This window comes from Nuphar pumila, chromosome 13, assembly GCF_984573655.1.
Source record: "Nuphar pumila chromosome 13, dmNupPumi1.hap1.1, whole genome shotgun sequence".
NCBI lineage: Eukaryota > Viridiplantae > Streptophyta > Magnoliopsida > Nymphaeales > Nymphaeaceae > Nuphar > Nuphar pumila.
The window spans coordinates 97,412,728-97,439,415 of record NC_143261.1 but is presented as its reverse complement, the minus strand read 5'-3'; the positions used below and the strand labels follow the sequence as shown (position 1 = coordinate 97,439,415).

Genomic DNA, 26,688 nt, shown 5'->3' with positions numbered 1-26,688 from the left:
CGCCTCAGAGGCGAAGCGCAAGCTCAAGGAACCGAGGCGCTGTAGGGAGGCGTTTGCAGGCTCGAAGCGCACGCTTCACATGGGTGAAGCGCACGCCTCGCGTTGAGGCGCGCTTCGCTTCTAAGGCGTATGCATCATGTTTGATGATTTCTGCTTGAGGCATATGTTACATTTCCATTTGGTTAGTCATCTGATTAGCATATTTCTTGTAAATCTCACTCTTTTGCGTCCTTTATAATGTCTTTTCTTTATGGATGCATTATCTTACTTATTCTCTTGTATTTTTTGTAATGTTTTTTCTATCTTTTGCATTCTTTTATTTTATTTTAATTTTTAATTAGATGAAGTTGTGTTTAGTCTCCAGATGGAGCTATTGCTAGATATATTATCAATGTTACTACTATGAGTAGCAGTCCGTTATTATTCTTATACGAGTTTATTACTTGTTGCTTATTTCCATGGTTGGCCTACATTTAGTTAGTAAATCACACTGTGTACTATCAAATGTCAGCGTAAAGTGTGAATCATAAAATATGCCATTGAATATGCAACTTCACTAAACAAAGAATATGTTACTCTTTACGTATGTTACTTTACGGCTCTTTATGTCTTATTTGGAAATATTTCTGTAAATTGGGCCAACGTGTATTTTACTAATTTGTGGAAACAAAAACCATTTCTTCCTTATGGTTGTCTTCTAACTCGTATTTTCAGACATTTCAAAGTTCCATAACTAATGAAAATCAAATATCTGCCTCCTTTAAATGTTGATCAAACTGAACCATCTGATCCCACTGAACCATCAATTTCTGAACCCTCACCATATTCTGCGACACCTTCATCTCAAGCAAAACGAAAGAAATTTTTTACTAGTCAAGACAATGATGAAGTTTTGCAGCGACTGGAAGCTTTGGAGCTGCATCAACACACTTTTCGTGAAGATGTGACTCAACAACTTTATTCGATTTAGAAAGATATTACTGCAATCAAGGACTTGCTCAACTCTCTTTTCTGATCTTTGTTTTCTGTCTTTACTAAACTTTGATACTTTATGGGTTGTAATATTTTAAACTTGTATTTACATTTTGCTTATGCTCTTTCTGCCCTTACTCTTTTTTATTATGACAAAGGGAGAGAAAAAGATAAAATTTTGCATAAGAAATAAAGAAAAAGATAGACTTGTCATGAGAAATGCGAAATTAAGAGAAAAAGATAGAATTAGACACATGCATGGAAATTGCAGGCGCAAAAGATAGACCTTGCATGAGAAATGAGAAATTAAGAGAAAAAGATAGAAATTGATATTGCATTATGACATGGAAATTACATTATAAGAAAACATTGAAAATTGCATTTATGGAAAAATTTTAAAAATGCATGAAGTAATGATGGAAATGCAAACCAATCAATATTTGATATATGTGCTTTGCATATGCTAACTTTTAATGTTTTGCAGCATATTGATAGGGGGAGTAAAATCTTCATCTATGCATCTAAATGCTCCATCTTTGATTAGTTTGTCATCATAAAAAAGGGGGAGATTGTTACGCCACTGAAGCCGTACATGATACTTTAAGTACAAGGCTTTGATGATAAGCAAGTGAATCAACTGCATTTCAGCTAAGGCAATGAGGAAATTGAAGAATTCGATGAAGAATCTTTGAAGACTAGTGTGCAAATGTTAAATTCATTAAAAGTCTTAGATTCTTGTAAGAGCCTTACTTATAGTGCATATTTAGGTTGCATTTTACTTAAAAAGTCTTTAAAAAAACTTTTCTAAAAGAACCCTTCATGAAAATCTTTTTAGAAAACTCTTTTCTTAAATTTTTGTGTTTATTAGTCGACCAATAGACTCACCAGTCGACTAATCCTTTCGCGCCATATTTTCTAAAAAGTCATTTTTGTCAAATTAGTCGACCAAAGGTTTTATCAGTCGACTGGACAAAATGTCTGTTTTCTGGAAATTTTAGCAGCAGTCGACTAATGATTTTATCAGTCGACCGGACAAAATGTCTGTTTTCTGAAATTTTAGCAGTAGTCGACTAATGCTTTTATCAGTCGACCGGACAAAATGTATGTTTTTCAGAAGATTTTAGCAGCAGTCGACTAAAAGGTTTTTCAGTCTACTAATGATATTATCAGTCGACTAACTTTTCTCTAATCGACTAAGTTTCAAATCTTCAGATTTTCAAACGGCTCGATAAACAGATCAGTCGACCGACGATAACAGTCAGTCTACTAATAACTAACTATCAGTCGACTAACTACTGTTCCAGTCGACTAATTTTGCCGTTTTTCCTGAAACTTTAAAAATGCGTGCTTTTTCATTTTTCAAACGTTTTGATCGTTCAAAATGGACTGTTTTGACACCCTTTCATACCCTCAACGTATGAAATCTTTCAACTATAAATATGAGTGCATTCCACACTCAAAAGCACTGTAATTCAATCAATTTGAATCAATTACTCTTTGCTTTTCACTCATATTCATTTTCTCACTCACGTGATATTTTTCACTACAGTTTTTCACTCAAATTCTTTTGAGAGATAGTGAATTTGTGAGTAGAGTATTTCAACAACCTCAAAAGCCAATTGCATCTCATTTGCATTCATAAGAAGGGCTTAGAGTTGTATTATAAGTTGTTACTTATTTCAATTTTCTGTAAAGGAAGGATTCTTTGGTTTAAAGGAGTTGTTTGCTTTCAGTAGGTGTGTTACTGAAAGTGGGACCGGATTTGGTCTGTATAATCTTGTAGTTACACAAGGTTGATAGTGAAAATCTCAAGCTGGTTTTTCTTGGGGACTGAATGTAGGTCGGGAAAGACCGAACCATGATAAATTATTGTGTTCTTTGTGTGATTGCTTTACAAATTGCAAAATCCGTCAATATTCCGCAGACAATTTTTAAAAGCACTATTCACCCCCCCTCTAGTGCTCGTTGCCTCGATCCTACTGCATTTTCAGCACAAAACATAAAAATAATAAATCTTTATTCACTTGAACAATGCTCGAGAAAGCATAACAAGAGAAGGGATTTAACCCCCTTTAAATAGGCATATTGGACTCCATTGTAGCCATTGGGATGCTCCCAACGACTATAATTATAGCCATTGGGGAGATCCCCGCAGCTATATTGGACAAAGTCCAATATGCCCTTACATGAAAATAAAAAAACAAAAAATATATGCAATGACAGAACAAACCCGTGTTGTTAGAGGCGAACGCCTCAGTACCTGAAGCGTACGCCTCAGAGACGAAGCGCAAGCTCAAGGAACCGAGGCGTTTGCACGCTCGAAGCGCACGCTTCACATGGGTGAAGCGCACGCCTCGCGTTGAGGCGCGCTTCGCTTCTAAGGCGTACGCATCATGTTTGATGATTTCTGCTTGAGGCATATGTTACATTTCCATTTGGTTAGTCATCTGATTGGCATATTTCTTGTAAATCTCACTCTTTTGCGTCCTTTATAATGTCTTTTCTTTATGGATGCATTATCTTACTTATTCTCTTGTATTTTTTGTAATGTTTTTCCTATCTTTTGCATTCTTCTTTTTTATTTTAATTTTTAATTAGATGAAGTTGTGTTTAGTCTCCAGATGGAGCTATTGCTAGATATATTATCAGTGTTACTACTATGAGTAGCAGTCCGTTATTATTCTTATACGAGTTTATTACTTGTTGCTTATTTCCATGGTTGGCCTACATTTAGTTAGTAAATCACACTGTGTACTATCAAATGTCAGCGTAAAGTGTGAATCATAAAATATGCCATTGAATATGCAACTTCACTAAACAGAGAATATGTTACTCTTTACGTTTGTGTTCTGGAGTCTTTGAACACAAAGCTTGTTATATTATTCTATAAAACCATAAGGAATTTCTCAATGTAAATTGTGGTCAGTTCTGATGATGAAAAAGATTGCATTTTTTTCTGTACATTTGTATATGCATGCTAGAGGAGCTTGTTTTGAAAAGTGTCATAGCCTCATAGGTTTTCTGTGGTATATTAGTCTTGAGATAACGCTTTTGGTTGGTCGAGAATTACTTCAGCCTATGTAGGATGGAAATGAAATGACATTATCGTATTCTATGATTTAACCATCTATTTTTTATTTATTTCTGAATACATCATAGCTTATGTAGTGGCATATTAGTTATGTATAGGCATAGCTGATATGCAGGCTCTCTAGATTGTGTGCTACCATGGTTGATTGTCGTTGATGTCTAGTAGTGTTTTTAGTTGTGGATTAGATGTAAACTGGTCTCATGATGTTATCTGCAAAGCTATTTAGGAGTGTAATCTAATGTTTCAATTTAATTAGCTAAAACTTTGGAAAAATGTGAACCGAAGAATATGCATTTGCCTGGACAATTTTGGAATGAAGGTAAAAGAAAACAAGTAGAAGATTCAGAAAATGAGAGTGCGGATAATGAAGAAACTGAAGATGAAGAAGAAACTATCCCATATATGGATGATTCAAATGAAGATGAGCTATCTAGTTCTAGTGAAGACAATTTTGTTGAAAATATTTGGTATTGTTTAAGGCTTATGACTTGTTAAATATTTGATATTATTTAAAACTTGTGACGTTGAAAAGATTCGACTTTATGTTATTTGCCTTTAAGGAGACATTTAACACTTATGACTTGTTAAATATTTGATGTTATTTGACTTGAAGAGGTATCTTGTTTACATTTTGTTAAATATTTGAAGAGATATTTTTAATTTTATTTATTCATTTGTGATTCTGTGAATGTTTTGTATAATAGTTGAGAAATTAACTTATTTTATATTAAGTGTGCATTTGAACTCTATTATTACAACAAAAATTTTGTGCATAGAAGGTATTTCTAGAACAGGTCAATTTGGAGATGGCCCTACATGTATTCAATATGATTTCATGATTGTAGATATAACTTGTTTTATCTTGCACTATGAGTCTAACTTAATTGTGGTTTACATGTGCATGCATATAAGAAAATGAATAATACGAGTTAATTATAGGAAAATAGTATTTATTTTATACTGTCGTTTATTAGTTCTTATTTAAAATTTCCATTATTTTATTAATATTATATATTTTATTATTTTGATCATGAAGCTTACGCTTCAACGCCTCGAGGCTTACGCCTCGCTTCATAACAAGCTCAACGCCTCGCTTCGCCTCATCACATTTAACAACCTTGGAAGAGACCCTAATGGGCAGCACTAATTACACTCATATAAAAAGACAAAAATGCTCCTACATGGGCTTCTTATTTAAAATTTCCATTATTTTATTAATATTATATATTTTATTATTTTGATCATGAAGCTTACGCTTCAACGCCTCGAGGCTTACGCCTCACTTCATAACAAGCTCAACGCCTCGCTTCACCTCATCGCATTTAACAACCTTGGAATAGACCCTAATGGGCAGCACTAATTACACTCATATAAAAAGACAAAATGCTCCTACATGGGCAAACCTATTACAATGAGAAAGTAGTCATATTTAAGATCCTTAAAAATCAGCGGTTCTTAATGTACCTAAATTTCATGACTTAAAAAACTTATTTTTATATGCAAAAAACATGATCCAAAACATGATTCTAGGTGGGAGTAGGTGCTCCTGGAGCACCGTAGCATTACTAATATATATATATATATATATATATGGATACAACACTATAATTTAATACTAACACCTTCAAGATGTAGATAAGTCTTATAACCCCTCAAAAATAGGTTGTTTATACTGCTCAAGATTTGAGCATTTACTTTTATTTTTATTTTTATCTTTTGGTCATTATGCATTTGCATTAATTGCCACCTTGAGAGTCACCTCGAGTTTCATGAGGAGATTGCAGGTCTTAAACCCAAAGGTCTGGTCATCAACATCACTGACAATCTTTAACCTTTAAGGTAACAAACCTGCTCATGAGTCATGATTATTGACCTCAATCCGTAGACCCAGGCAAAAATGTTTATGATGAAACTAAGATTGGCTGAACAAGAAACTGAAGCATGACTTTAAATTATTGGTGCCTAAGGAGGAGTATACTTAGAAGACCATTGAAATACGCTGGTTGGCTATAGGACATTAAGAAATTTCTTGCTCTTAGTCTATTGGTTTTTGCTATCTTATATCTTTACCAAGTATTTATATTTTCACTTTCAATGGGGCCGATTATCAAATCCTTAAGTTAAGAGATCTAGTAATAAATTTATGCACTATAAAATGTGATGTTACCAAGATGCGAACTGTGAAAGTTTATTGCACATCTGACACTTTTGACATTTTTATGGTTTTATATTCATAGATTTTGCACAGGGAAATTCCAAACAAAGTGAAAGGGGTTTCAAGGAACCTTTGTGCACTAGAGATATTCTACTAATTGGTGAAGAGGAAACACAAATTTATCCTTGTTACATTGTTTTAGTTTGTATTGTATATTATGTTCCATGTATGCTGCATCATATGTATGTTGGTAGTAGCACTTGATGTATTCAGGCGTAATTTACGCCTGTTTTTCTTTGCCACATGAAAATTATTTTCTCCCAAACTGGTATCTTTCATATGGTAAAATGCTTGGGTTTAGGAAGACTAGTCTATTTATGGCAATCAGAATGCCTTTTTCTGTAACCAGCTTTCTACTTTCTATTCATCTTTTCTGGCTGCCAGTGTGAGCAAATGGCCTCACCAATATGGGATTGAAAGAAAAGTGGAGTGACGAACATTGCAGGAAAGTGCCCAATATCCATGGGCTTTACCGGATGTTAGGATTCAGCAAGATTTATTTGTCCCTAGAAACTTTTCAAATATCTTGCTGGTGCAATATATTGGTTGTCAACCAATAGTACTAATTTCAGTGAAGCTTAGTGTTGAAATCACATCTGAAATACACAAAAGTCCATCTCAAACTAGTGATACACCTTGGCATTCCTACAGATAAGTGGTGCCAATGGAATTATAAGGACAAAAACCTTTATGTGTGTGTGCAAGTGTGGGAAGGTGTGAGTTCACAGTCTGGGCATGAGTGCACATACATGATTTGCTTCCTAATTTTATTGTGTTCTCTACTTTTTTGTGGCAGATAGTAGAAGTGATTTGCTTCCTAATTTTATTCTGTTCTCTACTTTTTTGTGGCAGATAGTAGAAGCGATTTACTTCCTAATTTTGTTCTGTTCTCTACTTTTTTTGTGGCAGATAGTGGAAGTATCTCTTTTTTGAATATATAATTTGTTGTTAATCATATTTTTTGTCATTTTATGTCAACTTGGTGTGCAGCTAGCATGCCATTGACAAAATCTTTGCGCATTGCGATCATTGATAGCAATCCTTTCCTGTTAAGGAATCCTGTTATAAAGAATGATCTTCCTGATCCAAGAGTCAGTACATTGACACCTGCAACGATCTCTTTTTTCAAGGGTATGTTGCTAATGCCTCTTTCTCATTTATTGGTGGTGAATCAGTGAATGCCCTAAAAGATGTACCTTGTTCTCTTTAGCTGATTTAACTTAGAAATGTCCCATGACATGTTTATTATATGAGTCAGAGAAAGCAGAAAATTCCAAGGATTGTGCATATTAAACTACAACTTTTTTGTGAGAAAACCTCAATGTAATGGAGGAATGATCGTTATCACAAGTGTATCAGGCTGAGTCTGTTATGTCATTAATTTTCTTTTGAATGTTTCACTATATTGTTGATATACACTGCAAATTTTCTCTCATTGCATGAACAGCAGGAACATATCATTTATTGTTAGGATGGTTTCTTCAATGAATGTGTTCGCAGTGCTATTACTAGTGCCTTTTTCAAATTCATTGATGGAAACATGGAAGTGACTATCTCTGTTTAACCATTTTATTTATCTTGAGCTGTACCTATCTTTGATTAAACATTTTATTTATGTTGAGCTGTATGGATGCTTGATTACAGATATTCGTGCCTGGGATTTTATCCAGTATCACAGGCATGCTTTTTTTGATAAGATGCAGGTAAAAGTTTCCAACAATTACTTTTAACTCAGTTTCTTTCTTCACAGTAGTTCATTGGTTTTTTTATTTGGAAATTATGCATCTCCATTGTTGTGACATAGAAGTACTTATGGTCTAAAATTGTGTCTTGCTTGATCAACCTAGGTTTGGTTCTAAGTTCTAACTACCTCGACTTAAACCCAAGGGATGGACCTGAATGAGGCTCGGTTGGTGCCACAAAGTCAAATCATGGTCACAACCGTGACATTAGGATTTTCTAGAAAAGGGAAATTTCATGATAAATTAAAAAGCTTTAAGAAAATATCTTCATATTTAATGTTAAAAATTCACAAATATAAAAGAAATAAAATATAAAAATGTGGAAATCAGAATATATGAGAAACATGAAAAATTGAAATGATTGTGATTTTATTAGGAATTTTACATTTGTTTTAATAATTCAATTTCTTGCTGCTATTTGTTACTACAAGTCTATGTCCTGACTAGACCCAATTAATTGACAATCGTACTTCTTCAGCCATAAAAAGCCATTTTTCAAAAATACCTTTACAATGGTGAATGAATGAAGGTTAGATAACTGATCTGCTGCTAATTCGCATTATAGCTTGTGGATCCAAATTAGGTTTGCTTTTAGCCTTTTACATACCCAAATTAGTTTTAGAATGGGCCTCTCAGGCTGCTGGTAGTTTAAACCAATGCATGTGATTCAAATCTAAGCTGAATTCCATTTATATCTATTTCCATGGAAGATGAAATCTTGTCAAGATCATATTCATGTCACACATTTTGCCTGGAGTAATATTATCCAACCAGGATCTAACCTCACTTGTATTTCATCTTAGATACACGCCAACCACCAACTAAAATTGGATGCTAATAATCCAATCTACATCATACCCATGATCATCTTTAGTCAAGGCTTATAGAGAATTTTAAACTTTCAGACAAAATTGAAGATGTGTACCAAACAAGGCATCTTTATAATCTAGGATTCCGAGAATCTCAAATCTGGAATCCTGATTCCAGATAGACCCTTGAGTAATATTTGGCATTTAGTAATGTAACCAATATCTAACTATCAAAGAGTGAACCACATAATTTAAATTCATCACATATATTGACTATCTAATTACCATATCAAGCATCATGGTCGAATAATTACTTTGCATAGACTGTCCAATGCTTTGTGTAACTATCATGAAATGAGAACCCAATTGTTACTAAATTCTAACTAATCTAGATTCTGTTAAAAATAAAATTGTATCCAAATACCCAATAAGGGTATTTTTGTCTTTTATCATATAGTACAGTCCACTAGGGACTGAAATATAATTTAACATTATAATAAATAAATAAACTGTCATACAGCTTAGACACAACAGTCAAAATATGACTGTTGGGCACAACAGTCAAAAATATGACTGTTGTGCACAATAGTCAAAATATGACTGTTGGGCAGCAGTTCAACTAGACGTTGGACTGCCACCCAACAGTCATAATAATGACGGTTGGAAGGCAGTCCAAAGAGCTGGACTGCCTCTCATGTATTGGAGTGAGGCTCTATAAATAGAGCCTCACTCCCTTGTTATTCCTCAATGCTTTTAGAAGCATTTGAGGGTTTTCTCTAGAGTTTTTTCCCATCTTATAGGCTTGTATGCCTCTTGTGCTATTTGGTATTTTTATCTCTTTTGAGATTGTATTTGGTCCATTAGTGACCAACTTTAAGTGAGTTTATTAAAGCCCTTTGTTGGCATTGTGTTTGTTTCCCTATTGTTCTATTGTACCTTGTTTCATTACATGGTATCAGAGCAAGGTTCTTGAAAGAAGGAGAATCTCGTGAAGGAAGTGTTCTTCGATCATTGATCATTTCCTATCTTCTCTAGTCTAAACTCAAGTATTCATTATGGGCGACGACTATGGAGAATCATATCAAAGGAAAAAAATTGTGGGGTTTTGTTAGTGGTTCTACTAGTGAACCACAACTCAAATTGACTAGAAGAGAAGGAGATCAAGTCAAAGCCTTGTCCGAAGAAGAAAAAGAAAAAGCCTTGGAAGAATTCCAAAATAAATTGGAAGATTGGGAGGCAAGCAATGCACAAATACTCTCATGGTTTATGAATACCATGGAGTTCAAGATCGCCACCAATATCATCAAATTCAAGAAGGCATGTGACGTATGGAGCTTTCTAAGAAGTACTTTTATCCAAAAGGATATGGCTAGACTTTATTATCTCCAAGATAAGGTACGTAATTCAAAACAAGGAGATAAAAGTGTAAGAGATTTTTACGGTATTTTATCTCCTATTTGGGATGAATTAGTCATGTTGGAACCAAAATGGGAAGGTTCGGCTATTGATATGAGAAGGACCCAAATCGAAAGAGAAAATCTTTTCTCCTTTCTTTATGGCCTTCGACCGGAATTTGAGAAAGTAAGATCTTCCTTACTTCATAGCACCACTTCTCCTTCTATAAGTGAGGCCCTTGCTCAAATTTGTCAAGAAGAGACAAGACTTGGAATGCACAAGTCTAATGATGAGGTCTTTGTCATGGCAAGGCCCAGAAATTTTGTGAAAACATATAAACCACCTCACTTTGAGAAGAAGTTCAATGGAGAAGGACACAATGGAGGAGGATACAAAGGAAAAATTATTTGTCATCATTGTAAGGAACCCGGACATATAAGACCGGAATGTCCCAAATTTAAAAAGGTGGCCGCCTTAAATGAAGAACCTCAAGAATCAAGAAAAGGGGGCAGCTTCAATGAATTAAATCTTGCTCAAATAGCAGAAGCCGTCTCACAACTTCTTAAGGTTGCACCTTCTACATCCGTAGCTGCCATCTCTTCCTCGTCTCCTCCAGGTAAGACCTCTTGGATTCTAGACTCAGGTGCTTCTTTCCACATGACTCATAATGAGTCTTTATTATCTGATTGCACTAAATCATATTTTTCATGTGTGTCAACTGTTGATGGTACCTCTTTAAAAGTCAAAAGCTTAGGAAACCTTGATGATATTTCAAAAAAATTCTTTGTTCCAAAAGTGAGAGTCATTCCCAAACTGATTTGAATTTTTTTTCGGTCTCTCAAATTGTTGATTATGGTTGTAAAGTATTCTTCTCATCTAAGGCGTGTTGGGTGCAGGATCTCCAGTCAGGGAAGCTGATTGAGCAAGGCCATAGACGAGGAGACCTTTACTACATGGATTTCCTGTGTTTACCAAAATACTCGTTTTGTAATCATGTCAAAGACATTTATATAGATCTTTGGCATAAAAGATTAGGACACCCAAGTATATCCAAATTATCTCTTTTTTCATTTTTGGAAAAATTTTGTAAGATAAAAATTTTGTATGTGAAGATTGTATACTTGGAAAAATGCAAATGATACCTTTTGGGTCTAAAACCTCTGTGACACATAAAATTTTTGAATTAGTGCATTCGGATGTGTGGGGTCCCGCCCCTGTTATGTCAAAAGGTGGTTATTCGTACTATGTTACATTTATAGATGATTTTAGTAGACATACTTGGATTTACTTTCTAAAACTCAAATCCGAAGTTTTTTCATGTTTTAAAAACTTTCATAATCTAGTTAAAAATCAATTTAAAACAAATATTAAAGTCTTCCGCTCCGACTCTAGGGGAGAGTTTCTTTCAAATGAATTTCAATTATATCTAAAAAATCATGGAATTGTGCATCAAAAATCATGCCCTAGGACACCTCAACAAAATGGGATTTCTGAAAGAAAACATCGTCATATCATTAAAACTACTAGAACCCTACTTATTTCAAAAGAAATTCCAAAGCAATTTTGGGCTGAAGCTGCCCTAACCGCAGTCTATCTGATAAATAGAATGCCTTCTCAAACTTTGGAAAACAAGTCTCCTATTGAAAAACTCTTTAAAATTTCTCCTGATTTAAAAAGGCTAAGGGTATTTGATTGTAAATGCTTCGTGCTTCTTGAAAAATATAGCAAACTCTCTCCTAAAGCCATAAAATGTGTTTTTCTTGGTTATGCTGATAATAAAAAAGGATATCGTTGTTATGATAAAACAAATGATAAACTCTATGTTTCTAGAAATGTTACCTTTCTAGAAAATGACAGTGGATTTGATTTTGAAGTTCCTAAGAAAGAATCCGAGTATGCTTTCTTATTTGATTTGTTACCCAATAAATGTATTAGTAATGATATTGAAACCTTCGAGTCTATTAATGACTCAAGTAGTGAACCACCTCAAGATTTTCTTCAATACTCTAGACGAAATAATGGGGAGCATCCATGTGCCCTTGACAGATATAATCAATTAACAAATACTGAAGAAACTAGTGTTAGAAGGTCAAAACGAACACATAGGCCTCCAAGTAGGTTTGTCTCATATGAATCCTTCTTACCAAACTACAGGGCATGTCTTCTAGCCATTCATTCCTATCATGAACCATCCAACTATAACGAGGCCAAAAATATAAACGAATGGGTTGAAGCCATGAAAATTGAATTAGATGCATTACACAAGGCTCACACTTGGGCAATTCAACCTCTTCCTATCGGAAAGAAGACAATAGGGTGTAGATGGGTGTTTAAAATTAAAACAAAAAGTGACGGGTCTCTTGAGAGATATAAAGCAAGACTTGTTGCAAAAGGATATTCTCAAGAATATGGTATAGATTATGAAGAAACCTTTGCCCCAGTAGCTCGTATGACTACAGTTAGAACTCTAGTTGCTATTAGCATCCATTCGAAAATGGCCGATATATCAGTTAGATGTTAAAAATGCATTTTTGAACGAAAACTTAAATGAAGAAGTATATATGGATCCTCCCCCTGGTCTGTCTATTGAAAAAGGCATGGTCTTTCGTCTTCAAAAAGCCCTATACGGGCTTAAACAAGCCCCTAAAGCATGGTATGATCGGTTCAGTGGTACGATATTAAAACTTGGATTTAAATCTTGTTACACTGACACTGCTCTTTTTGTGAGATCTACAGGTACCTCATTGATCATTCTTCTTTTGTATGTTGATGATATGATCATCACAGGGAATGATCAAAAGAAAATTGAAGATATTAAAATTTTGTTTAAAAAATCTTTTGATATGACTGATCTTGGTTTTTTGAGATACTTTTTAGGAATTGAAGTAGCCTACTCACCAAGAGGATATATTTTATCTCAAATTAAGTTTGCAGCTGATATTGTTGAGCGTTCAGGAATCACGAACACAAAATATGCTGATACTCCTGAAGTAATAAATGCGAAAATGCGAGCTGAAGATGGAGTATTATTAGATGATCCAACCCCTTATCGACAACTTATTGGATCGTTGATGTACCTGTCCATTACAAGGCTAGATATTGCGCATGCCGTACATTCTGCAAGTCAATTTCAACATGCGCCCACAACCGTCCACGTGAGTGCAATATTAAGAATAGTTCGATATATCAAGAAAACTATATCTAAAGGACTATTCTTATCCTCTTCCTCATCTTTAAGTCTTAATTCTTACACTGATTCTGACTGGGGAGGAGATCCCAATAACTGTCACTCAACTACTGGCTTTTTGTGTATTTTTAGGTGATTCTCTCATTTCTTGGCGATGCAAAAAACAACAGAAAGTGTCTTTATCTTCTACGGAAGCTGAGTACAGGGCAATGACTACCACAACCACTAAAGTTGTGTGGATGAGAGCACTACTTTCCGATATGGGTGTTGATGTCTCAGAACCTTCAAAGCTATGCTGTGATAATAAAAGTGCCATCTATATAGCCAACAATCACACATTTCATGAGCGAACAAAACACATTTGAGATGAATTGTCACTATGTTCGCGAAGAATATTTGAAGGGGACCATTACATTGCCATATGTCCAGTCCGAATTTCAGATTGCAGACTTTTTCACCAAAGCTCTTCCACTACCTCAATTTTTGTATCTTCTTAGCAAACTTTCGGTGATTTCCCCATAAGTTTGAGGAGGAGTGTTAAAAATAAAATTGTATCCAAATACCCAATAAGGGTATTTTTGTCTTTTATCATATAGTACAATCCACTAGGGACTGAAATGTAATTTAACATTATAATAAATAAATAAACTGTTATACAGCTTAGGCACAACAGTCAAAATATGACTGTTGGGCAGCAGTCCAACTAGACGTTGGACTGCCACCCAACAGTCATAACAATGACTGTTGGAAGGCAGTCCAAAGAGCTGGACTGCCTCCCATGTGTTGGAGCCTCACTCCCTTGTTATTCCTCAATGCTTTTAGAAGCATTTGAGGGTTTTCTCTAGAGTTTTTTCCCATCTTATAGGCTTGTATGCCTCTTGTGCTGTTTGGTATTTTTATCTCTTTTGGGATTGTATTTGGTCCATTAGTGACCAACTTTAAGTGAGTTTATTAAAGCCCTTTGTTGGCATTGTGTTTGTTTCCCTATTGTTCTATTGTACCTTGTTTCATTACAGATTCTAGATCAATGCAAAATAATATTTACAAATCTAAAATAATAAATAATAATAATTAGAGGATCTAGAATTCTATACCTTGATGCAAGTAAAAATGAGGTTTATGGCTTAGTTGTCACAAGCGACGCTTAGGCGAGCAAGGTGCAAGGCCATCACCTAGGCTTATGGGTCTAGGCATAGGGCCCTCTTTCTCTACCTAGGTTATCCTGCTTAGGCCGTAGGGATATGATTATTATTTTTTTTGTCTTTTGTCTTTTTTCTTTCTTTCTTTTTTCATTTTTTTCTTCCTCTCGCCCGAGAGCCTTTTTTTTTGCTCTCATTTTCTTTTTCTTTTCTTTTTTACCTTATTTTTTTTTCTTCTTCCTCTTTTCACCTCTCTGCCTTTTCTTTTTCATCCTCTTTCTCTTCTTCTTTTTCTTCTTTTTTCCCCTTCTCTTTTTCTTTTTTTTTTCCTTCCTATTTTTTTTCTTCTTCTTCCTCTTGCCCCTCCACTATCTTTTTTTTCCTTTCTTCCTTTTTCTCCCTTTTTTTCTTTTTCCTTCTTTTTTATGTTTGTTGTTTACATGTATGCATGTGTTTTTGACATATACAAAATCTGTTTTTTCAGTTATATATATATATATATATATATATATATATATATGAGAACGGCGTTCATCCTGTCCCCTCCGTTAAGAACCTCCAAATATCAAAGTTTTGGGTAATTTATGTTCAATTTGAAATGTGTTTATCAATACTTATTTATTGATAAACAAACTTTGTTTCAAATTGATTTGATGTAAAAATGTGAACATTTTATCATGAAATTTTAGTACAATATTAATTGATGATTTTTTTACCCCTTTGAAATATACATTTGAGCATAACGATGCTTAATCAATTACATGTTCTCTATTCAGCAACAATCATAAACACATCTAACAGTTTAGATCGAGCATAAACATCTAAAAACTATGATTTTTGGAGGATCCTAACAATGACCTAATGAAACAAGGGCAGGATAATCCCCATTCTCTCTCTCTCTCTCTCTATATATATATATATATATATTGTGACATGTTACATTGAATCTCACACTTCATCCATAGTTACAAACATATGTTTGCAATTAAATTTAACTATTTATTGTAATATTTTTGCTTTTCTTGATGATTTTTTTTTTGTTTTTGGTCTCGTCGAGGCTAACTAGTCCTACCTAGGCCTCCATTAGTCCTGTTAGGGGTCTTTCTCCTAGGTTCTGACTAACGCTTTTGACTGTACAACAACAACAACAACTACGTCTTCATCCCAAAAAAATGGGGTCGGCGATATGAACCAAAAAAGAAAATCATTTCGGGTCTTCCACATGAATCCTTCTCCTCCAATCATTTCTATCCAATGCCATGTCCTCGGTGAGGTTCAAAGCATTCATATCCTTTCCTATCATCTCCATCCAAGTCTTTTTAGGCCTATCCCGACCTCTTTTAACTAATATATTTTCCCATTTCTCCATCCTTCTAACTGGAGCATCGTTAGGCCTTCGCCGGATATGTCAAAACCACCGTAAACGATTGTCTCTCATCTTATTTTCAATGGATGCAGCGCCTACCTTCTTACGTATCTCCTTGTTTCGAATCTTATCTTTTATTGTATTTCCACACATCCATCTAAGCATACGCATCTCAGCTACACTCATTTTTTGAATATGATGTCTCTTGGCAGCCCAACATTCCGTACCATATAGTAAAGCAGGCCTAATTGTCGTCCTATAAAACTTTCTCTTCAACTGCAATGGCATTCTACGATCGCACAACACTCCAGTTGCACTTTTCCATTTCATCCACCCAACTTTTATTCTATGATTTACATCTCCATCAATTTCTCCATTCTTTTGAATGATAGATCCCAAATATTTGAAACAATCATGCATCGGTATTTCCCGCTTACCAAGCTTCACTACACTCCCATCACTACTTAGTTGCTTACTAAATCGACATTTCATATATTCTGTCTTACTCTTACTCAACTTAAAACCTCTGGCTTCCAATGTCTGTTTCCATAATTCTAACTTAGCATTAACCCCAGCTCTAGTCTCATCAATCAAAACAATATCATCAGCAAACAACATACACCACAGTACATTTTCTTGAATTGATCTCGTAAGCTCATCCATCACTATAGCAAATAGGAAAGGGCTTAATGCAGATCCTTGATGTAACCCAACCGTTATAGGAAAATTGGTTGTCATCCCTCCACAAGTGCGGACATTGGTTACTACTCCGTCGTACATATCTTTAATTATACTAATGTACTTGAGAGAAACGCCTTTCTTCATCATTGACCACCAGAGAACATCCCTATGTACTCTATCATATGCCTTCTCCAAATCAATAAAAACCATATGCAACTCTTTGTTCCTCTTTCTATATCTCTTAATAAGTTGTCTAAGAAGATGTATAGCTTCGATAGTTGATCTTCCAGGCATAAAACCAAATTGATTCTCCGATATCATGACAACCTTCCTCAACCTATACTCAATCACCCTCTCCCAAAATTTCATAGTATGACTCATGAGTTTTATACCACGATAGTTTGTGCAATCTTGTATATCACCCTTATTCTTATATAGGGGCACCAACGTACACTTTTGACTGTAACGCCCCAAAATCCCGAACTTGTAACTTTTTAAGAAAAATTTGAAAACCTTTTAATCTTTCCTTTCTCAGAGTTTTAAAATAGTAGTTCAGCGGAAAATGGTATTTGAAATAACAAGCCGACGGACCTTGGGCACATTACAGGCGAACCTTCCTTTACTCAATTGATTTGAATCTTCGTACAATCATTGAAACCATATAAATTCAAAACGAGGTTTTTCGAATTGAGTTTGGATCTAGGATTTTTGGTAAAAGATTTTGGTAAAGGACCAGTGTTAAACTGGAATTTGAAGGACCAATTTGAGAAAATTGGAATTTTGAAGGACCAATGTAAATATTGGAATTTTGAAGGGCCAGTGTAAAAACTGGAATTTGAAGGACCAGTTTGAGAAAATTGGAATTTTGAAGGACCAATGTAAACATTGGAATTTTGAAGGACCAATTGGAATTTGAAGGACCAGTGTAAAATTGGAATTTTGAAGGACCAATTTGAGAAAATTGGAATTTTGAAGGACCAATGTAAACATTGAAATTTTGAAAGACCATTTTGAGAAAATTGGAATTTTGAAAAACCAATGTAAACATTGGAATTTTGAAAGACCAATTGGAATTTGAAGGACCAGTGTAAAACTGGAATTTTGAAGGACCAATTTGAAAAAATTGGAATTTTGAAAGACCAATGTAAACATTGGAATTTTGAAGGACCAATTGGAATTTGAAGGACCTATGTAAAACTGGAATTTTGAAGGACCAATTTGAGAAAATTGGAATTTTGAAGGACCAATGTATGTTAAAATATGTTGATCCTTAATTGTACATATATATATTTATATATATATATAAAGATACGTATACATATATATATGTATACATATCTCTATTTATATATATATAAATATATATATTTTATCTTCCTAAAATACCCTCAAGGGTATTCTTGTAAATAAGCATTTTACGCATATTCCAATTGGAATATGCATTGTAATTTTTGTTTTATTTTTATTTTTTGTTTTTTATATTTTTGGGTTTCGTACCACATTGGGGGCCTCCCAAAAGTGACGTTGGGAGCCCCCAACGGTCACAAATGTGACCGTTGGGGGCTCTTCAACGTCCCCTTTGGGAGCCCCCAAGGTGGTCCCTTTTCATGCTTATAAATAGGGGATTTCCCCTTTGTATTTTGTATTCTTGAGGGAGCTTATGCTCCATTGTAATGGGGTTTTTACCCCTTGTCCATTGTTTCTTCAATGATATGCAACTTATGACTTTATGTCATATTTTTCCCTTTTTATGGGTTAGCACATTATGTGCTTGTGTTGTTTCCCTTTAATGGGTATATTTGCACTTCACGTGCATAAGTATGGGTTCATTATTGAACCCAATGTATTCCAACTCACTTTCTAACATGGTATCAGAGCAAGGTTGAGATCGAGTTGCTCTTTGGTGCATCGGGAAGCGTTGTATTCAAGAATTTGTTAAAGAAAAATGGTGAAGTATTCGTTTCTCTCTATTGTCTTTTTTATAGTTATTCGGTATGCATTCTATTTCTTTGAGTATTGTATGAAGAATGTAATATGTTCTTTTCTTTATGTGTGCTTTTTGTCATTATGTCTTTTTTGAGTTACTTGCTACTCCATTGAATCGTTTTCGTATGTTTTTCTTTGAAAAACTTTAAATGATAACTTGTTTGGCGAAAAATTAGATATATGATTGCTCAAAACTTGCTTTAATGGGTCGGTAAAAGCTTTGAATTTACATTTTAAACCTAACCTTGTTTATGAAAATACCTTTATATGAATGTTTATTCTTTAAAGAAAGGTATGTTAAGATTAAAATGCTTGTGAAATGTAGTTTTTTGAAAAATGTTTGGCATATATGAAAAATTCCATATTATGTGTCCGTTTTATATGAGCAACATTTAATTAAGAAAGTTTTTTTTTATAATACCGGTTGAATTAAGTTTTAAAATGGTCTTATGGAATATGGTGATTTTCTTTCCATCTTTACACTCTTAAGGATGTTTTCAACATTTAGAGAGTTCTCTCTCTTTTCAATAAGAGACATTTATATTTTTATGTTGTGATTGTCTCTTGTGGGTTTTGGTGTTTTCCCTTTTGTTTGTTCATTAGTGAATGTTGTAAGTGCTTAATGCACTCTTTTGCTTTTCCGCATATTTCATTACAAAAGTTATGGTCTTCACTAATGTTTATTGTGTACTTATTTCATTAGGAGTAGGTAATAATCTATTAAGTCATTTTTTTGATAAAACTTAAGAGTGTTAAATTTTTCCTCAATAAATGTTTACTTTTTATTTAAGCCATAGTACAATCTTATTTATCATAAGGTTTTGTTAATGAATCTATTTTGTTGGGATTTCTTCCACTTTAATGGAGTTTTCTCCTTCTTTGGGAGTTGTATATGTTTTTTTGTTCAAACTCTCCTTAAGGAGCCTTTCGGTCCTTATAATCTTCTTGTGAGTATATACTCTTTTATGAAGATTTCATGATTGTTTATCATTTTTAAGTTGCAATAGTAGATTTCATAAGTTTTTCGAACTTCACCATCTTTAAGAATGCCTATATTGGCCTAAGTTTGTTATTTTTTCACCAACTTCATCGTTTAATTGCACCTTATGTCTTTCATAGTTAAGGCTTGTTTGTTCCAAATCGGTTCATACACATGATGTTGCTTAATATTTCATGTTATGTTGCATAGTAAGCCTTTTTTTGGTGTACAAGACTTCTTTTGAAGATTAAGCATAATTCGTGTTTATGCAAAATTGTTTTGATGGATTATATTGGACCTTTGATTCAATTTGTTAATCGGTCCTCTTTGTAAAAACTTTTATTTGGAAAATGATTCCTTATGTGCTTATTGACCTTTTGTGGCATTTATGTTTGTCCATCACATGTTATTTAATGCATCATTTATTTGGCCTTAGTATTGTTATATTAGAGATGTTTGTCGAGGTGAGTTATGGGCACCTCGTGTTGTATCATTTTTAGATTGTCCACCTTCCATATTATAGATGGTTGTTGAGGTGAGTTATGGGCACCTTGGGACTCTAAAATGATTTGTTATTTGATCTCTAATTATGAGTGTGACACTCATTTTTTCTCTTGTGCCATTGATATTATGGATGCTTATATGTAAATGTGATGGACATATGGTATTTGAAACCTTAAATGTTTTAAGGTACTTTTAAAATCAAGATGGTTTGGGATTATAGCCCAACCTTTTATTTGTTTATGAATTTTATAAGTGCATTTGCACATTTGTGATTCTGTATGTTGTGCTTGTTGTGCACATGTGTTCTTGTGTTTTTTCACAAGTGTTCTTGGTGTGTATGTTCACACATTTGTTCTAAAGAATATTGTTTTATCGGTTGTAGTATCTTGTTGAAGATACGTTTTACTTCATTTATTCCAAAATGTTATTATGAGTTCTTTTTTAAAAGGAATATTGTTTCATTCGAGGTTTATTTTCATTACAAGTTTATTGCCTCAAAAGTCTTTTCCTTTTATGCCCATTATCTAAGTGTCATCATATGTAGACAAGAATTTTATTACACCTTCGTGTGTTTTTAGCCCTTTGTTGGCTTTTGCTCTCTTGGTCTAGTAGCTGAACACACTTGTCTTGAGTGATCTTATATGTAGACAAGGCACGTTGATTCACACCATGGTGTGTGATTTTTAGCCTATGTTGGCGTTTGTGTCCTTGTTCTAGTCGCTTAAGATGTATGCCCATGGTTGGCTTATTTCACTCATTTCAAGTGCTATCATATGTAGACAAGAGATGTATTATGTTTTAGCCCATGGTTGGCTTATTACTCTTGTTCTAGTAGCTGAACATACTTGGTTTTAAGTGTATTTTTTTACGTAGACAAAAGATACTTTTTAGTCCATGTTGGCATGTATTCTCTTGTTCTTGTCGTAGATGCACTTATTTCAAGTATTATTATATGTAGACAAAAGGTTCTTTTCCATACCTTTGTGTGTGTCTTTGGCCTTTAATGGCTTTATATTCTTGATTTAGTAGCTTATACACTTGATTTATGGGTTTTGGAGGACTAACGAGGAAGATGTTTGTAATGGATAAACTATTGTTGAAATTTGCAAAATTCCATTCATGACTTGTGTTTTTCAAGCAAATCATAATTTTGATATGCATATCAAGTTGATTTCTTAGCATTTAATCTATATATTAAGTGCTTATGGTTTTTGCCACCCTTATATGCAAAATGTGTATTAAGTATGTCTTTCATAAATGATTTTAAAACCTTGTGAACTCTTGGGTTTATTTTGCCTAAAGTATGCTTGGAGACTTTGTTTCTCTTGTTTGGCACTTCATTAATGAGTTCTTTGAGTATTAATTCATTTCATGATAAGTATATGCATATGCTCTTTATGGCCTTTTTGGGCCCTCATTCAATAATGTTTATGTATATCATGCCTCTTCGTAGGCTTATTGTGGTGTCCCTTAGTGGACCATTTTGTTATTTCCCATTATGGGGTTATATTTGTCCAACGTTGGACCTTATGAATGCATTATGCATTCTTGTAATTTATTTCTGCATAATTTGCTTCCGCTCATTTTGTTTTAAACATGATATATGATTTTGAAACTTTAGGGTCATTTTTGCATAATTTGCATCTCTTCTAACCTGTGCTAGTTAGAAATGTTCCATTTGAATAAAAGTACAAAGATTTGTTTTACTTGTTTCTTTGTTGTTATTTCACAGGATCTTGGAGATAGGACAAAGAGAAGTACCTTGGATAGTTCGGGAAATTTGAAGACAATAGGAGGAAGACCTTTTTAAGTTCCATTGCATCCTTGTCGGAGCCTCTTGGAGTCTTGCCCTTTGTTCAATCTTTTCGTTTCCCCGCAAAGATTGAGGGGGGTGTTAAAATATGTTGATCCTTAATTGTACATATATATATATATATATAAAGATACGTATACATATATATATATATATATATATATATATGTATACATATCTCTATTTATATATATATATATAAATATATATATTTTATCTTTCTAAAATACCCTCAAGGGTATTCTTGTAAATAAGCATTTTACGCATATTCCAATTGGAATATGCATTGTAATTTTTGTTTTATTTTTATTTTTTGTTTTTTATATTTTTGGGTTTCGTACCACATTGGGGGCCTCCCAAAAGTGACGTTGGGAGCCCCCAACGGTCACAAATGTGACCGTTGGGGGCTCTCCAACGTCCCCTTTGGGAGCCCCCAAGGTGGTCCCTTTTCATGCTTATAAATAGGGGATTTCCCCTTTGTATTTTGTATTCTTGAGGGAGCTTATGCTCCATTGTAATGGGGTTTTTACCCCTTGTCCATTGTTTCTTCAATGATATGCAACTTATGACTTTATGTCATATTTTTCCCTTTTTATGGGTTTTATGGGTTAGCACATTATGTGCTTGTGTTGTTTCCCTTTAATGGGTATATTTGCACTTCACGTGCATAAGTATGGGTTCATTATTGAACCCAATGTATTCCAACTCACTTTCTAACAATGTAAACATTGGAATTTTGAAGGACCAATTGGAATTTGAATCTTCGTACAATCATTGAAACCATATAAATTCAAAACGAGGTTTTTCAAATTGAACTTCGGCTGCTCCTGGCGAAGGGGGCTCCGGCTCCGACGAAGGGAGAGGGAGAGGGAGAGGGAGAGAGAGAGAGTGAGAGACGGAAGGTCGATGGGGAGAGAGACGGGAGAGTGAAGGGGGGTTTCCTCTTTTCGTAAAGAGACCCCCCTCCCCCCTGCAGGGGTTTAAATAGCCCACGGGGGCTGGGAGCCGGATCCGGGTTGGATCCGATACATAATTTTTTATTTATTTATTTTTTTTAAATCTTGGGTCTTACATTGACAACTAAGGTTTACGTGAAAATAAAACACATAAAACTCTATCATAATCCTGATATATGTTGCGGAGTCTGCCTAATCCCAGCTTGATTATCCAAAAGAAAAAACAAAACCTAAGAAATTGAAAATATGAAGGTGGATATATGCTGACCTGGTCAAGCAAGTGGGTTAACCTGGTAAGCTCCATCAGATCACTGGGTCATCCTGATGGAATTTTAAATTATTTGCTAGCATTTGATTTATGTGGTTTCTGTCAGTCTTACTCAGTTTCTTGTCCTTTACATGGTGTATTTGTCTTTCTTTCATTCTTTCTATGAAGAGATTTGGCAGGACTTCTTTTGTTATTCTAAGTTCCTCTTTATACAGGTTTGGGATTACACTGGATTGGGATACACCAGGTACAATGCAAGGGATGTGGATAGTGAAATATTGGGGTAAGAATGCCTTGACTTTTGCTTCATCCAATGGCAAAAATTGGGTTTTTTGCTAGTTTTGGCTTTTGAATTTGATGCTTGTTTCGATTTTCGGCATATGTTGCAGTTGTGTAGTGGAGAATAAGGTGATTATTGGCTCTCTTTTGTCTTGTTTACAGGTACTTCTTGTGATACTATTTCTTGAATGGTTGTGCGAGTGTTTCTGCCAGAATAAGTGTTTTTAGAGATGCCTTCTTGAAGTTCATAATCATCATTTACTCTCTATGTGGATATAGTAAAATGTTTTCTTATAACTACTGCTAAAGCTGTCTTGCTTTCACCATACACTTTGTTTGTCTAACCCCTAAGCAAGGATATGGGTAATAATTATTATACGGTCATAATCTAGCCTATCTAGGTTTGAATTCTATTATCATAAATTACCTGGCCGGCTCTTTGCCAAATGACTACTGGCACATAGTCATGTTCAACTTGCAATACTTATCAGCATAATATGTACGCATATAGACAGAAAATGATCATCATATCATGTTCATGTCATGAAATTGTGATGTTTCTTGTTCTTTTTCCTTTTGCAGTTGATAATGCTTGTACTTTATTTATTTGTTATAGCTAATTTTCTTTCTTTGGATTGAGTGATTTTTAGTTGATTTAATAATGCCTTTCTGATGTAATCAAATCTCACCAGAATTCGGGTCTTCAAAGGACAATATACCCTGCCAAATTGACCTCAATGGTGTCACAGTCTCCTCCTCCATCTTTGGAGGATACACAGTCTTTCCATCCTGACCAGAGGAATGAATTGTCTGGAAAGAGAGGGCATGAAGACATGCAGCAATTTAAGCAGCAAGTGCACTTGGCAAAATTGGATTTAAGTGATGGGAGTAGCCTTTATGCAAAGTTGGTGGTAATACTAAATCTCCCTCTCAACATTTTCCCTCTGTTTCTTTTGAATATGTTCTTTATGTCATTAGTTGTGATTAAAAAATTGGTTCATTGTTAGTTTTTCTGTGCATTTTTGTAGGAGGCTTTATGCCTGCATGTCAGTTTTAGCATTTGCAAAGAGCATTATTTTTTCTTGATGTTGTTCTAGGTTGGGGCTGATGGATCCAAGTCACGAGTTAGAGAGGTAGCTGGTTTTAAAACGACTGGATGGAACTATTCTCAGGATGCAGTCATATGTACTGTTGAACATGCTACCGAGAATGACACTGCGTGGCAAAGGTTTCTGCCTTCTGGCCCACTAGCTCTTTTACCAATAGGGGACAGATTCAGCAATATTGTTTGGTCAATGACTCCCTATGAAGCATCAATGCACAAGTCTATGAGTGAGGATGATTTTGTAAAAGCTGTGAATAATGCATTAATTCATGGATATGGACCATATCCGGGCTCTGGTGCTTTTGAAATCAACATGGATAGATTTTCTTGGTTTACTGGAGGGACAGGATCAATACTATCTGATTTTAAAGTTCCACCTGAAGTTCATAAGTTGGTTACTGAGAGGATGTCATTTCCTTTATCTTTGATGCATGCCAATGATTATGTATCAAACAGATCAGCACTTATTGGTGATGCAGCTCATACTATTCATCCTTTGGCTGGTCAAGGGGTTAACTTGGGATTTGGTGATGCACATTCACTGTCAAAGGTTATTGCTGAAGGTATCTTGGTAGGCAGTGACATTGGAGCGGTATGAACTCTTTATCTTCTTGCCTCTATAATATTTTTGGTTAATGTACTATTTGATTGATTGATGCTTGGTAACCATCTTCATGTTATTCTAGAAGTACCTCCTTGTCATTATATTTGAGTCTGCTTGCTATTTGTGTTGCATTTTCTTTTTCTGTTTTCATTTGGGGAGGACAAAAATCTCTTTTGGAATTATGGTAAATATATTTTGGTAGTCTGCTGTAATATACAAATGTTCTTGGACAATAATATAATTGGTTCACTCGATAGAAAAAAGTGTTCCAAGATATATATGGAAGACAATAGCAATAAAATAACGAGCTTGCATATTTTGTGGATACATATTCATCACGTGGCTGCCCCCCCAATCCCCCCACTATTAAAGAGGGGGTTCCGGACATCACACTTATTAAGTGTGCTGGCCTGATCGCCATACCACGTGTCATCACGAGGAGACACATTTAGCCTATAAGACACGTGAGGAAAACAGCATACGTGTGGACACTAGGAGCAACAATTTGGAAAATGGTCTTTTTTGTTGCTTGTTTAGAGAAAATACTTATTTAGGAGAGGATTTCAGGGAGCTGTTAGTCACTAATTGGCAATTGGAAAAATGGACATCGTACTTTTTTGTTGAAGTCCTGTAAGTCACTAATTGGCAATTCGTGTTTTGTTTAAGAGAGTATTTTAGGGAGCTGGTGCGACTAGATGTAAAAAGGACTTGAGAACCGTAAAAAAAAAGATCCCTCAACATGGTTTTGATGCCATACAAAGTGGAAGAGTAACATCGCTTACAGTAAACAATGAACATTTACTAATCCTACTCTAACATCAAGTCAAGATGGAGGCACTATTCCTAACATATGTATTTGCTAAATATAAAAAAAGAACTCTTTTCCTAGTTCTCTCAATCCACATGGTATATTCATCAAAAGTAGCTAAGATAATTGTCTTTTTATCTCTCTAAAAAAAAAGATAATTGACGTTTCTTGACCAATGCAGGTTTCTTTATTGAAGAAATATGAAAAAGAAAGGAAGTTCGCAAATCTCACAATGATGGCAATCATGGATGGATTCCAGAGGGCTTTCTCAGTTGACATTGCGCCAGTAAATATCCTTCGAGCCATTGCATTTCATAGTGCTCAACATTTTGGCCCTCTCAAAAGAAATATAATTTCATTTGCAAGTGGTGAGAGAAAATTGCCCTTATTCTTTTGACTGTATTGTCACTGATACTGCTGCCAGGCGAGTTTCACTAAATTACATTGCCATATTCCATATGCTGAGCTATTTCAGTTTGATAGTAAAAAAAAATGCGCAGAGAAGTCTTGCTGGGAAAGTTGAATTCTGTTACCTTGTACGTCCATGCATTTTCTGTAGAATAGCCTTATGTATGTGTTTCCATATAAAAATCATGAAATATTTAACTTAAATAGAAATATTTATCCATTTCATTTTGTGATCTGCACTTTTTATGCAACAGGTAAATTGACAACATCCAGCATCCCATAAGAAGACTTGTGCTAATAGTATTGCAAGTAGCCACTATCATTGCCGTCATATTTCCTATTCTCTGATAGTGATTACTTACCAGTTACCACCTCCATTGT

At 34.6% G+C, this 26,688-nt stretch overlaps 1 protein-coding gene across 3 annotated transcripts in view; it reads left to right on the top strand.

Moving 5' to 3' along the window:
* LOC149819353 (FAD/NAD(P)-binding oxidoreductase family protein) overlaps positions 1–26,540 on the top strand; it is a 43,365-nt gene extending 16,825 nt beyond the window's left edge. For all 3 annotated transcript variants that reach the window (XM_089985515.1, XM_089985516.1, XM_089985517.1), the window contains exons 4-10: positions 7,269–7,409; positions 7,923–7,981; positions 23,319–23,386; positions 23,493–23,544; positions 24,075–24,293; positions 24,480–25,079; positions 26,081–26,540. In XM_089985515.1, coding sequence (XP_089841641.1) covers positions 7,269–7,409; positions 7,923–7,981; positions 23,319–23,386; positions 23,493–23,544; positions 24,075–24,293; positions 24,480–25,079; positions 26,081–26,296 — 1,355 coding nt within the window. In that variant the 3' untranslated portion in view covers positions 26,297–26,540. The remainder of the gene's footprint in view (positions 1–7,268; positions 7,410–7,922; positions 7,982–23,318; positions 23,387–23,492; positions 23,545–24,074; positions 24,294–24,479; positions 25,080–26,080) is intronic.
* The last annotated feature ends 148 nt before the right edge of the window (positions 26,541–26,688 follow it).